Source organism: Haemaphysalis longicornis, unplaced genomic scaffold (assembly GCF_048455015.1).
Source record: "Haemaphysalis longicornis isolate Haplotype H1 unplaced genomic scaffold, Haemaphysalis longicornis Haplotype H1 scaffold_6, whole genome shotgun sequence".
Lineage (NCBI taxonomy): Eukaryota > Metazoa > Arthropoda > Arachnida > Ixodida > Ixodidae > Haemaphysalis > Haemaphysalis longicornis.
The window spans coordinates 59,771,039-59,786,247 of NW_027526407.1; the positions used below are offsets into that span (position 1 = coordinate 59,771,039).

General features: G+C 49.0%; 1 protein-coding gene across 2 annotated transcripts in view; it reads right to left on the bottom strand.

Moving 5' to 3' along the window:
• The window catches only part of Disp (RND transporter family member dispatched), a 260,112-nt gene that overhangs the window by 64,897 nt on the left and 180,006 nt on the right, over positions 1 to 15,209 (bottom strand). For both annotated transcript variants that reach the window (XM_077674488.1, XM_077674487.1), the window contains exons 3-4: positions 4,725 to 4,867; positions 2,080 to 2,203 (exon numbers count right to left, since the gene is read on the bottom strand). In XM_077674488.1, the coding sequence (XP_077530614.1) occupies positions 2,080 to 2,203; positions 4,725 to 4,732 (132 nt within the window). In that variant the 5' untranslated portion in view covers positions 4,733 to 4,867. The remainder of the gene's footprint in view (positions 1 to 2,079; positions 2,204 to 4,724; positions 4,868 to 15,209) is intronic.

The following is a 15,209-nucleotide window of genomic DNA, read 5'->3' on the forward strand; positions in this document are numbered from 1 at the left end:
AAACGCCCGCGAATCCCCTTATACGTCCACGAAGAAGCTAGGAGAGAGATTGAGGACGCGCGAAACTTTCCAGCGCAAAGCTGGAAGCGAGAATGGAAGAAAAATAGCGAGATTCATGACGAACGGCCCGCGAGTGCACGCTTCCACACGAACTCGCAGCCAACAACTTCTTCCGAGAAATAGAGAGAACAGGAGCGGGCCCAAGACGCGGCCTTGCGGGCTCCCCGATACAGCCCCGCAGGAAGAACCATTCGTTGCTGCGAACTCCTCCGACAGGCGAACGACACTCCCTCCACCAGCTGGGCTTCCGTTCCGCCCAAACGAGCCGCTCACAGCTGCGCGGCCGGGCGGCCCGTTTAAAATTCAGCGCGCATAACCCTTCCGTATATATAGGCCGCGAAAGAGCCGCGATTGTTTACCCCCACGCGGCCCGCAACGCACCGCAGCTCCTCCACCCTCTCAGTCAAGTCTCCGGCGTCACGTAGACGTCCGTGCCCGAACTCACAAAAACATGCCCGAGAACGCGGGCGTGAAGGCGCATTCATCCTATTTGATGTCCTCAGCGCGCGCGCTATAGCTCGGCCCTGAGGCGCGATATCACTGCGTTAAAAGGCGAGCTTTATACGCTCCCCTCGAGCTTCCCGAGCCGCGGGTCGGCCGGAGCGTCAAAACATCGCGCGCGCACGTCTGCACGGGAAGAAACCGCCAACGGAAGTTTGCTCGGCCGCGGTCTGTGTATGAACAGGCCGGTCGCGTCGCGCGGTGCCACTTATCGGCAACAGCTTAGCGGAACTCGTGCGCGTACGCGGGCCGACTGTAGTCCCCGAGAAGTGGAGACTGCGGACAACCGTTTAAAAGGAAACTAAAGCGTATGGAAAAGTTGACCTAGATTGGACTGATGTAGGTGAACACAAATATACTACTCGACGAACAAGCAGTTGCTAACTAACGCAAAAAAAAAAAATGTCAAGGACGTCAAAACAGGTATCACCCCCTACATTTACTTTCCCGCACTACGATCTATGACGTCACAAATTGCGGATAAACGGTGATAGGGGATTGGTGGAGCTCAATCGTCGCAGCGTTTGTCTGAACCACACACAGCGGCGGGGAGATGGAAACGTAAAACGTAAGCGGTAATTGTCAGGGACGACGTGCTTTTTGAACGACACAAACCTTGTAAACAATTCGTGCTTTATTGTCTGTGTAGTGCTTTCACTTTTATGCATAGCTTCCTGTTCCTTTATGGAGTGCCCGGGTGCACTGAGAATATAAATAAATAAAAACATTACCCCCCTTTCTAAAGAGAGTTAGGAGAAGCGCGAAAGCTTTCTCCAATCAAAAACTGCGTCAAACGTGCGTCAAAACCTTCGCTGAAAGTGCGTCTAGGCTTCGCTGAAAGTGCGCTCAATCGATCGTCAAACCTTCAAAAAAGCGGAATTGCAAACGAAGAACGAACCCATGAGACGATTTTTCGCGCACTAAGTAAACGCATACTCGAATGATCTAATTGTATTGCCTACCTATAGCCGGTATTCAATGGCGTGGAATGCATGCAGGCAACCATGCGAGTGCGCCGCCATATCTGTGGCCAAGCGTCTGTTGCCAAGGCGACGTTGTTTGCTAGGCCCCAGATCAGGCACCCCTTTTCTCCTCCATGACTTCATGGCGGCCAGGCAGGCCGCGGGCCGCGACGTGACCTTGTGTTCCCGTGCAAGGCGTGTGCGAGTGTATTTACATCACCGAGCTCCTTGTTCATCGTTCTGCCGAGCCCAAGCGAAAAAAAAGGTTTAATTTGATTAATTTGATCGAGCCACGTATTTATAGTGCGCGGTTACTGAGCTATAGTTTACAGCGTCGTCAGCTTCGTTTGTTTATTACCTCGAGCTATACAATACTGCTCAGCTTCCAGTCTGCGTCGCCGCAATTCGTTCTTATGATGCTTGTTTGGCGCCGTTTTATGATTTCACAAATTTTCACGCGAACTCCCAAACCGCACACCCTTGGTTGAAAAAAAAAAAAATGAGAAAGAGAAACGGAAAAAGGCGGATGCGGTGCAGTGGTGCACCGAAGACTCACCACCAGAGGGTCCTTGAAGCTTGGAAGCTCCCATAGTGTGAGCGAAGCGACGATGGCCGTGGTGGCCAGAGAGAAGACCACGAAGATCACCAGGCTCGGGTGATTGGCCACCTGGCGAGAGTACCTGCACGATCACCACCAGGGGTGAGTGCCGTACACAGGTGACATAAATGCTATTAAATTTTCCGTAATTATAATCCTCATCATCATTATTATCACGTCATCCGCAGGTTGAACGTCTTGTACACGTTTCGCGTACATCGCGAACGCGTGAATATTTATTCCACTAGCCGCAAAGACGACAAGCACGCTTAAAGTCTGCAAGGGATTGGGTGAAGCTATGCATCCGTTTTCGAGCTGCCTCCGAGACGTCGTCTCAGAAATGCATACACTTCCGCAGCCACGAGAGAAAAAAAATGTGTAGCGTTCACCTCAGAAAGCATACTGTAGTAAAAAGGAATCGACGGATTTTGAAAACAAAAAAATCCCGCGCCATCTCCAAACGTGAAACCTGGGGAGGGGCGAAGCATGCAGCGTATAAGTGTATTCTTGGCACATTGGCTTTTTTGCCAACGGAGATGGAACCGTTGGGGGGTAGAGGTTGTGGGCATTATCCTATTCTTAATCCTTGACCTTAGCATTAAGGAACAGAATAGATTAATAGAATAACGCGCCGTCGTTATTCTCACTGCTCTCGCGCAGTACCGAACTTGCCCTGCCGAGAGACTCTGCCCACAACGGGCTCGAGAGCGAGCCACGACTCTCACCGCGCGTGTACGTTTTCAATCACTTCACCGAGAAGCGAGATATTTCATAGTACAGGGGTTTATTACGCGGGAAACCACGATACAAACGCTACACTGCACTACGCACCTAGCCCCTAGGGCATACAGCCGTCAGCGTGTGCCCAGCCCGTAGCCGGGCAGCCGTTAGCGTCCGCCGGCGTTGGCCGGCCGCAACGCTCGCTGACGTAGGGGAAGGAGGCTCTCTGTGGCCGCTACACATTTCAAGCCACTGAACTCGACCGGGCGGCATCGGCGCTCGTCCGCTGACCTCAGACGGCGCAAGCCGTCACATCGCGGACGCGGGGGCAACCCACCAATGAGTGGAATATGCCCGCGGAGACTCGCCGGGCATCCTAGATAAACGCACTGACGCGAATCGAGGCATGCGCTAATCGACACGGTGGGTACCGTGACCCACGGAAGCGGGAAACAACGGCCAATGCAAGAAACGACCAGAAGTGGCCGAAAGGCATTTACGTACCGTGCGATCGCTGCGCTTCCCAAGGGCGGTCTCCCCGGGGAGTCTCCTGCGCGCATCCCCCGTCGCCTCGTAGGGAGAGGAGGGAAGCGCGCGAGGATCGCCCTCGCCCCACCAAGGAGGAGGACGTCGCTAGCGCCTGTCGCCCCGATATGAGGGGCTTGGCCCCGTATACAGCTTGCCGTAAAAGTCCCTTATCTTTGAAGCACGAAGCTCTCTAGCGCGAGGCGTAAACGACTGTCCCGGTGTTTTTTTAGTACGCGCTACGTTCTAGCGCGAGGTGTAAACTCGTTTCCCGGTGTTTTAGCACCGTGACTACATGAGACGACGATTACGACGACGACAGGAGACGCCAACAGCCCCAGACCCTAACAGGTATGCACTCCGAAGTGTGTGACGGAATTTTCGCGTTTCTGCCGGCCATAGCCACAGCGTCGTAGCAACGGAAGCGAAAGACTGGCCAACCGAGGCCCTCCGGCATAGCCTGGCATAGCCGACTCCAATGGTAGATGGGAACAGATGACGGGGCGATCGCGTAAAGGACAACAATGTGCGCAGAGTGCGTGGGAAATATACGGGAAAGTGGATTAATTTAGCTATTCATTACAGATACTTTCAAAGTCCATAGGACATGACAGAAAGAAGGGGAAATACACAAGACAAAGTGTTATTTAATTAGAGTTAAATGCGATTAAACGGCGTTTCCGGCTTCACAAAACATGAAGTCGCGGATTTTACTAAGTGGTCGTTGCTCCATCTTCGCTGCCCTCGCTACGTTGACAGCCGTTCTATAGCGACGTCAAAGCAACAGCTTGTGCTGCCTCGCCACGCTGTGACATCTATAGACATAGTTAATACCGTATTTTCGCGCACATAACCCGCACAAAAATACGAAAATTTCAGTGGCAAAGTAGGGTGCGGATAATACAGGGGTTGTTCCTTTAGTGCAGTTTCACGGCAATGCGCGCTGTGCCATGAAGATGACCTTTTGTACAACAGTGAGGACTGCAGCTCAAGTGATTGCTCTAGCGAGAGCAGTGACACTGAGTGAATTGCGATTTTCGCCTTGCAGTCGGTGTATTCTGCTTGCTAAATATGTGCCTTTTCTGTCTACATATATGTGATGTGTTGCTTGAGCAGTAGCTTTGGTGCAGCCCTAGATGTATCAAACGTGCGGGCAATACGCGATTATTTTTTTTTTTTTTTCCGGCGGGCTGAAAGTGGGGGGCGAGGATTACATGCAGGGGCGGGTTATACGCGCAAAAATACGGCACAAGCCCAACTCTGCAGTACTGGTTGGGAACTTATCAGACGCTGGGAAAAAGACTGGTAGACACCTTCGAAATAACGGTTCAGGACCTTGAGAAAAAGGGGATACGCACCACTGCATGATGAGCGGTTCGGCCAGGGCTGCGGTGTACGGTGATGCCACTGTCTTCCGACAGAGGCCGCTGTGGTCAGAGACGATGCGGTCCAGGCGGCGCCCCCGGTGGCGACATTGAGGACCGTGGCCAAGGGCGCGTCACTGCGAGACGGGAAGGACATTTGCTCTTCAGACATATACCTCGATGAGAGGCGAAAAGATAAACTGAAAATCAGCCGAAAGTAAAAACCACACCTAAGTGCTCCGCGTGATGCAGTGTTTGCGAAAACATTTAGTCTCCATTCTACGAACGTTTCCCCTCATTATCATCATCATCATAATCATCATACCATTTTCCCTTTGCATCGTTTTCTTACTTCCGTTGTCACGACTGTCCGAGTGCACTTTTTACGGGACTGTCCTCATTTCTCAAAGTGTATAGCTTATAACTTGAGACTATCCGCCATCTTAACCCAAACGAAATTGAGTACACATCACTCGAAGAATCATGTACGACCTTTCATGTTCAGAGTCGCCTGGCACGGGTGGTTTAGCTAGGGCTGGATCCGTCACTTACAGAAAAGACCAATTCGTCTCCGAATTCCCCTCCTTGCATCGGTCTTTGATTTTCCTCACAAATAAAGGCTCACTACCTGATTGATTGATTGATTGCTAGTGGTATCCCACTTGAACCGGGGTGACGACTGCCATCTTACCAAGAAAAACTAATGTAGTAAAAGCTCGTTAATTCGCACTCGGAGGGAACCATAAAATTGTTCGAATTAAGCGGTGTTCGAATTAGCGGGCGGCCGCTAGGATGAATGGATGCATCGCACCACACTGCGCGGCCAGAACACAAAGAAGCCACCTCTGGTCTCGTTATCGCTAATTAGGCGTTACTACACGTTTGTGGCACGTTTGTCGCCGTGTGATCGCAGGCCCAGACCAGCGACCACGGCATAAAGAAAACCTGCAGCGGCATGCGCCGGAGCACTGGTGTCAATGGCGCGGAGCGCGCAGCGGAAGCGAGATAGGCTGTCGCAGCTGCGTAGCGCGCGCGTTTTGTTTCGTTGTTTTGCATCGCTAGCCAACCTGCCATCTAACCTACCATGACTCGGCCCATACCCACGTTTGCATCACTAACCAAAGAGGGCATCTAACGGCCGTACGTGCTTAGCGACTCGCCTAATCGCTGCGTCTGCAGGGAACAAGCGCCCGCAAAGCAGCCGTTAAACCTTCGCCTAGTCACGTGGTTTTTCTGCGATGAAGCGCACTCGCAGGCGGCCCAGCCGGTGCCGAGCGATCAAGCGTAGTCGAAGCAGCCGTTAAACCTTCGCCTACTCACGTGTTACCGCAGTGCGAGTTCCCGAGCGATAAGAAAGAAAGGCACAGGCTGCGCACCGGCGGCTGAACGTCGCTTGCGACGCGATGAATGACCTTGAAAGATGTAGATGCAGCTATCGCTCAAAAATCGCTTACGAAATTTAGCGAGGTTTCGACACCATTGTTCAAAGCTGTAAGCGAGGAGGTATGAAGGCGTACAGCCGGCTTTACAATTTCCAACTCGCGTAGTGAAAAACAAAAGGTTCGTAAGAATTTTGTGGATGACATTAATAAAATTGGTGCCAAGCTATGCAAAAAAAGAGAATAAAACATCACGTACACCCGCTGGACGTGATTCGAGCCATCACGGACGCTCAAAGCTAACAAAGCACTGTTGGCGCGTACGGAAAGCGAAACAGCCGAACCAGAATTATGGTGCATCAATATGCGATACGTGAGGCGGTCCGGTATGCACGCAGTCGAGCTCTCACGAAAATATCCTAGGAAAGAAACACCAGCGCCACTGAAGACCATTTCACTGAAAGCTAACAACATCAGGATCAGAGGGGCCGGATTCAAAACAGAAAAACAAAACAAAACAAAACAAGAGAGGCTGTTCACAGAAGTGACCGCCAAGACAGCGCACTCATTCAAGTCACGTTGCTCCCCATTCCTCCATTTTCGTTCAGTACAATACATCTCTAGCACAGAATGGTACGAAATGGCAGCGAAGGCTACTGGAACGTGCTTTACACTTTGTCCGTTCGGTGTTTCGACACTCGGGCACTGTCAGTATTCGCCTTCCCTCCTTCCTTTCGTGGGATTTCAGTTACCGCGGGGTTCCTTGAATAATTTAAAGGGGACATAAAAACAAAATAAAAATTAGGTTCACTAAAAAGATTGCTCTCCCCAGCAACAATGGCGCTTCTTTTATCGGAAACTTCTAACAAATAATCAAGATAATAAACGGGTACTGACACCAATTTTTGGAGTTAATATTATTACACAGTTCGCTTCCTTCACTCAATATGAGCGGCCTGTGACGCGTGGGACATACTTTAATTTGATCTCATTTATCGTGCCGACGGAACAGCTCGTGGAGCGGTGCCCAGCAAATGGACATCAGCGTGACATCACTCCGTGAGAGGGAATAGGAGTGACGTAGCCGTCTGCCTCCAGCGCTCGTAAGAAACTCGTGACGTCATTTCACGCGAGCGGCCCGGCGAGCGGCGATTGGGCGCGGGCGCGTTCACGAAGTGACGCACATAGCCAGAGCTACAGGCATAACCGCTGCCCAGAAAGACCCTCTTGCCAAAAATAAAGTCCCGCACGCGGGAAAGGAGCCGATAATAAAGCCCAGAATCGCAGCAGAAGCCGCCATCAGGTCTTTTACTGAAAGCGGTCATCAAATTTCCGCCGCAATGCTGTGTCTAACACCTCCAGGCAGCTCATCCGCTCAGCCCCCACTGCGGGGCAGTCGAAACAACGTTTCCTATGTAGTGCCGCATTCTGGACCGTCCGCCAAAAGTAAGAGACCAACAAGTCGTGTTTGTTCGATCGCCAGCAAATTCCAACAAGGATATCAAAAATATTCGCAGAATTCGGCGAAACCAAGCATGACTCTATCGTCCGGGACGAAGAAGCCGCCGACGGAAAAAAATATTAGCAGTGGCTTAGCTCGGCTATGCCAGGATATACGTAGTGTGAGCTAATGTTCAGCAATCCAGTCCAATCCAGTCTAATCCAATCCAGCCCAGTCCAGTCCAGTCCAGTCCAGTCCAGTCCAATGCTATAGTGTACTAGAATTTTTTCTAGTACACTATACCAATTCAGTCCAGTCCAATTCAGTCTAATCCAGACCAGACACTGCTCCTCGCGCATGCTCCGCACGGCTCTTCACGAGCCACGCGAAACGGCTATCAAGCGGCTCCGGCGCAGCGTCAGGCTTGGCTACTGCGCAATCGAGGCGCACACCTGGGCACGCGCCGGCGCCAGTGCGTCTGCCGCGGCTATGGCGCAACACAATCCAACACAATCCACTTCAATCCAACCCAAACCCAAATCCAAGCCAAGCCAAGCCAATTCCCCGCGCGCTTGCGCAGAACGGCCCTTCACGGCACACACGAAGCTGCTCAACCTCGGCCAGTGTAGCTTACGCTACAAAATGAAGGGGCGACAGGCATGCTGGGAGTCGATTTATTTATTGATTGCTTAAAATTGGTCGCTCTGCAAGATTGATCTTGCTAATTATTTTTCAGTGATAAGTACGACCCCAATGGTAAAGGAGTGAATTCCCAGCGAAAATACGCCCACGGAGCAAACTTCTTTCTCCGTGAATACGCATAATAGGAAGTGTTGTCACTTGCGGCGAAGTTATCACACCAGCGGTTCCTAAGCCGTGTAACACCGCGAAGCAGCAGCGGCTCCCGGCAACACAGCCGAAGAGAGACGGAAACGAGCTCGCAAACTTCCGAACAGCGAAATTGTAAAAGCGAGTAGACTGGACGTTATAACGGTCACAGACGATGATGTGAGAATAAATTTGTAGAAGTGCTTTTGAATACGAGTAAACGTTGGTACATATTGAGTAGCAGTACAAGTGACTACAGATGAGTAATCGCAAGTACATATTGAGTACGCTTACAGGTGACTACAGATGAGTACTTGCGAGTACAGAATGATTAAGAGTACAAGTGAGTACAGGTTGAGTACGACTACAAGGGAGTACAGGTGATCTGAGTACTTGCGCGTGCAGATTGAGTACGAGTACTCGTGAGTACAGACTGAGTGCGAGTACAAGTGAGTACATATGGGTTGAGTACAGTACTCTATGCATCCACGGCCCTGGGTGGCAAGGCTAGCAGGCGCACCTGCGCACGGGCTTTCAGCTTTTCCGTCTAGCCGTAAAATAAAGATTATTATTATTATTATTATGAAATCGTCGTCAGACGGCTGGATACAGCCTCCCCAAACTCTTACATTTTCCTACATGCGCATAGGTGAAACTCCCCACGAAACTCCCCTACATGCAAAACCCTTGGAACGTGCTTCGTAGATAAAGGACAGCCAGTCTTTCCTTAAAAATTATTACAGTAGAATCTCGATAAACGGAAACCGCTTAAACGGAATTGCCGCTTAAACGGAACAGTAGCCTGTAAGCTGGTTGGTTTTGTATTCAGATACCGTAAAAAAACACAGTAAAATGAACTAGAATTTCCGCGTCACCGTGTAAACGGAACCAGAAATGGAACTTCTTGTGAAACCCACTGGCATGGCAATCAGCTTTCTACGGTTTTTTTTCTTCCTTCATGTTTTTTTTTAATTCTCGTTGGCCTCGTAAGCCTCATCTCGTTAGTGGCCAGCCGTGTTAGCGCAACGAATGCGAGCTCGCAGTTCTTGTTCCAGTCGTTCGGTCTCGACTCAAGACCCCGAGGTTACAGGGCTCAGCTCCTGCCACCTCGTTCGTGCCATCGTGGTGCTATTCGCGCTTCATTACCGCGTGGCCGTCTTCTGAATTCGGTGGCTCGTAAGCACTCGCGAAGTTGAGGCCTCTAGCCTCTGTGAAGATGCAGTTGCAAGGACTCAAACAAAAATAACTGATGCCTTTTGTAGTGCACAGCGACTCATTGTTACCAAATCAACTTTGTGAATGCTGTGCCTAAACCTCTTGTAGCTTTCTTGCTTTCTGAAAAAACTATCAGCTACATTCACCTTCTAGTGCTTAGAGTTCAATGAAATGGTATTAGGAGTGTGTACGCACAAAAATTTGAACTTTCACACATCTATCTCAGCGAACGGAACTACTGCTAAACGGAACTAATTTTTAGATGCGAAGCATCTCATGCTCGGGGCTGTGTCCCTCCCTCCCTCGTTGTCGTTGTCCGCCATCCGCACTCCACTGCGCATGCGCGTCTCTTCAGCCGCGTCAGCGTTTGGGTCGACGTCATCGCAGTCCACTATAAAAAGAAATACTTAGGCGGCGCCCGGTTTCGATCCCACGACTCTCTGGCCGCAACGGGAGGTACGTAGCGCTCTTCCACTGCGCTACAAACCGAGACGGAAGCATGTGCTACGAACGCGCCTTATGTCCTTCACTCATTCAAACTACGTCAAGAAGCTACTGGTACAACGAAGGCACGCGAAGCTGAACGTCAACGGAACCGTCAAACGGAAGGGAACTTCAGTCGAACCCATGGCTGCTTTGCATACTACTCAGGGTTCCCCTACGGGAAGATGGTGTAATTTTTCGGTACCTTGAAGTTCCGTTGATCGAGTCTACTGTACTTGAACACTTCTTCGAGCGAAGCGAGTCCTTTTGCGGAATCGAAATTAGGGAGGGGGCGGTGGTTTGCCTGTTCCTTTATTCTGCCGGTAAAGGAGAAGGGTATAAACTAGTTAGAACGACGTTGTTGAGAAAGGACGGGAGGGGGCGGTGGTTTGCCTGTTCCTTTATTCTGCCGGTAAAGGAGAAGTGTATAAACTAGTTAGAACGACGTTGTTGAGAAAGGACGGGAGGGGGCGGTGGTTTGCCTGTTCCTTTATTCTGCCGGTAAAGGAGAAAGGTCTAAACTGGTTGGAACGACGTTGTTGAGAAAGGATTAAGGCTGAGAATTACTCAACACTGTGGTGATGACGCCAAAGGACAGGACAGCCCCTGCGTTCCCTTCGGAGTGTCTCTTTCGTCTCATCCCCATCACACTGTGTAATTTCAAACGCGAACTTTCTTCGAAATCCCTCACACTGCTTCTTATTTGCATGTACAGGTGCAAGAACCCTTAGGGATCTAGGGAAGGGGTGTGGGCGGAGCTTCAATACAGGATAAAATAAAAGCAGTCGTTCCCAGGTGTTGAACGAAAGAAAAAACAAATTCGGAATTAATTCAGAGTTCTTTTCCAATGCCCTCATGCATGAATAACAAAAAAGAGGTAGAGAATAAATATATATATATATATATATATATATATATATATATATATATATATATATATTGCAGAACAGAAATATATGGGACGAGGAATTCCTTAAGAACACACATCAAAGAATCAAAGATGCAGTCCTGATTGCCAGTGCTATTCGGCCACTTGAAGGGGCTTCGCCGAATGATGTGATTGTCATTTTTGTATAATTTAGGAATAAAGAAATCAAAGTCGAGAAAAAATCCGCCGTGATCGGAAGCGGAATCCGCCGTGATTACGGCGGATTTTTTTTCGACTTCTTTATTCCTTTATTATACAAAAATGACAACCACATCATTCGACGCTGTAAAGCCCCTTCAAGTGGCCGAATAGCACTGGCAAGAAGGACTGTATCTGCATCTTTGATGTATACATACATACATACATACATACATACATACATACATACATACATACATACATACATACATACATACATACATACATACATACATACATACACACACACACACACCGCTGGGGACAAGGCACCGCACTGAACTAGAAGAGGCTGGCCTTTGTTAGCGCTGCTTGAATACACACGATTAGAAAGTCGGCAGGTATACCCCTTTTGTAATCCGCGGCAGGTCCTGATAAGGTTGTTCGTCTTCACAAAAGCCCGCGTGCTCTGCTTACAAAGCTTGTGCCTGGCGGTACGGGGTCAAAAGAGAAGACCGCTCTTCCACAGACCGACGAGAGAATCAACGAAAAAGAAATAAAAGTAAATTCCGCACAGCGAAATACGGGAGCACCCCCGCACGAATAAATTTCTCGTCGAAAAGCGACGGGCGCAAAATCAGGGCGCCGGTTGGTGACTTAATGCCTCTCCAGTATATAACTTGCACCGCGAACAATAAATTCGTTCGGCGCATTGAAAATTCAACGCACCCAAACGCGACACTTTATTATTCGACTCCTAGCCCTGCCGGTTCGGTTTTCTTTGTCGCTGTTGTTCGATTATAGTCTTTTCGCACGTGCTCTTGAAGTCTGTTGACAATAGAGCGAAGGAATAAAGCGCGTTATGCGGGGGAAGTGTCGGAAATGCTCAAAAGAGAATACCAGATCCGCTGGAGACTATAGGGGACGGCCGCGTATGCTTGACGCCGAGAACACGGTTTGCGCATGCGCGGGTGTTCTTGACAACGCAGCGAAAGTCCCAAAGGGCAAAGCAAATCTAATTTCGCTCAATTTCCAACGGATTCCCCCCCCCCCCCCCAAAAAAAAAAAAAAAAACCGGCGAAACAAACAAAAAAAAAACCCGTCAGTTCTGGAGCGCACTTACGTGGCGCCAGGCCACGTAAGGACGGGGGCAGAAGAGAGAAGTATAAATTTGCAGCGGTGGTTCGCTGGCAGCCGCATCAAACGAAGATCAGCCGATGTAGGCAAACAACGGCAATTGAGAAGCGAAAGGCAAAAAAAACAAAACAAAACAACGCGAAAGATTAAGGGGCACTAAACTGTTAAAATTCCTACGGGACTTCATGGCCACGGACTTGAAACTATCATGCAGCAATACGAAAAGCTTTGCAAGTACATATCAATGTTCACAACAGCCTAGTTCGCTTATTTTGGAGAAATGTTACTTCTGTACTGGAATAAAAAAAAAAAAACTTTTGCTTGCAGACAGCAAGCGCCATCTAGCGAAAACTCGATAAACCAAAATCCGTTTCTCGTTCATCTATTTTTAACTCAGTGAAGAAGTCACATATTTTTAAAGGAAGCAAACTACGCCGTTAGGAACATTTATATGAATTTGTAAAACCTTTTCGTATCGATACGCGATGCTTTTTGAGCCAGTAGGTCATGAATTAGTAAGTCCCATAGAAAGGCGACCCGGTGAGCCCCCCTTAACCTTGCATCTGACTGCTTCGCTGCAAGTGACGTCAACAGAGGGAGGCGTTCCTGCCGTTCCACCCCTCCCACCGCCCTCTCGCTACACTAGCTCTTCTTGAAATCTTGCTCTACCTCCCCTCTTTTCCTCTTCGATGATTATTGATGGTGATTGTTAGTGGTACCCCATTTGTAACGATGTGATGACGTGTCATCTCACCAAAGAATCTAATATATCTATGTAGTACTCTTGCTTTGATTCTAGCGCTGCTCTTAAAGGAGCCATGAAGACAAAATACAAGTTGGGTTTATTAGAAAGACTGCTTAGTCCCGATAACAATGACACCAATATCATCGCAATCTTCGAACGAATAACGGAGATATTAAAGAAAACGTGTGAAGCCGTGGCGACCCCCTAGCCAATTTCCCGCAACTTTTCTATGACGTCACGGAACCTTGTTTGTGCGATTGGCGGCCGCCTAACCGACCTGTCGCGACGACACATGACTGGACGTCTGTAATGGGGCCTCTAGTTCCATTTGACCGCATCACTTGAATGCTAACGGGCAGTTAACGCACTGAAAATTATATGTTATTGTTGGCCCGTATGACGTCATTCTTGCTCATAACACGTCACTGTGGCGCAAAATTTGAAAGTTTTTAAATACTTCTTACTTTTTTTTCGCTAAAAAACATCTTTTGTGGCTCTAATGGAGCTGAGTGAGATACTGAATCCTAGTTCTTTCAAATTAAACAAAGTTGTATTTTCTCTTCATGGCTCCTTTAAGTAGGCTCTAAATAAATTTTGTTCGTCGCAGGTGATAACTGTCCTAGGCAATATTCCCCTCCTCTGCTTTGCGTCCACCAGCATTCTAATCTTCTTTCCGTCCCCTCGACAGCCTTGAAGTTTTGATGATGATGGTTGGATTTTTATGGCGCAAGACCAACTAGGGCCAAGAGCGCCAAATCAGTGGTTATGTAAGCCTTGAAGTTAACTGCCTCTGTGATACCCTTAAATCCTAGTGCTTCCGGAAGCCGAATATTTCCCCCACGTAGATTTGGATGGATACACTCGCATTGTCACACTATGTGCCGCATAGTTTCTGTTTCTTTTCTGCAGACCACGCATAGCCCATCATTTAAAGCTCTTAGTCCTCAAGCAGCCTGCTCTAGCCTCAAAAAGCAAAGCACTGCCCTCGGAAGTGTCGCAGAATTTTCCTTTCTGATCTCCGATTTCTCTGCCCTGTACATCTCTAACGCGTTTTAGCTTCCATTTTTTTCTCTGTATTTGTTTCTATCTGCCTTGCCTCTTTTTTGGTTACCTTGGGTGTCTTGGATTCTCCACTGTTTTTTTTCCGTATGTAATCGTTAGCTATCTAGTTTTCCTTAGCCAGTGCGTGTCCACGCTTTTCATGTATTCGTACCTAAAAACTTTAGCTTTCCACCTATGTTGATCCACTGCTCTCAACCTCCCCTCAAAACATATTTTGCTCTGAGCTTCTCGAACTTCAAACGACGCCCAGCCCATATCTCCCTGCACTGCTTCGTTAGTTGTTTTTCCATGCACTCCTAACGCCAAACGGCCTACCGCCCTCTCAAGGCATGATAGAGCGTCAGACTTTTAAGCAGATTGCTACATTCGCAAATGTGAGGCCCGACACCATTACTCCTTTCCACATTCCTCTCCCTTAATATTTGTTATACAACCCACAGAGCTATATGCTTCATTATAGCTCCGTTTCGGTTCCCTTTATTCTTAAGTTGCTCCTCGTGAGTTCCTAAGTAGTTGTCCCTAGAGCCACTAGATCGGGTTTCAGAGTAACCCGCCGCGGTGGCTCAGTGACTAGGGCGTTGCGCTGCTGAGCACGAGGTCGCGGGTTCGATTCCCGGCCGCGGCGGCCGCTTTTCTGATGGAGGCGACAAGCAAAAACGCCCGTGTGTACGAGATTTCGGCGCACGTTAAAGATCCCCAGGTGGTCAAAATTAATCCGGAGCACTCCACTACGGCGCGCCTCATCGCCTGCGTTGCGTCGGCGCGTTGAACCCCACAATCAATCAATCAATCGGGTTTCAGAGTATCCGCACTCTTTTCTCTCATTGTTGTATGCCGCTGACAGCAGCCATTGGTCGAACCGCGTCACGTGACATTTGTTAACTCCGGAATACCACTGGGCGCTGACAACCGATGTTTGTGGAGTGCATGTCCTCCGGCTCATATGAAAGCCAGCGTTTTATATACCACGGTAACCGTAAGGAAGTTCTAAACAAACTGGAGGAAATAATTTCAATTTTGCACTAAAATGTCTGAAGCCTGACAGGTGGCGACACGTAGTGTCTAAGCGGGACACTACCCCACGTGTCCAAACAACTCCGTCGATTTCAACGCGAGATTCGAA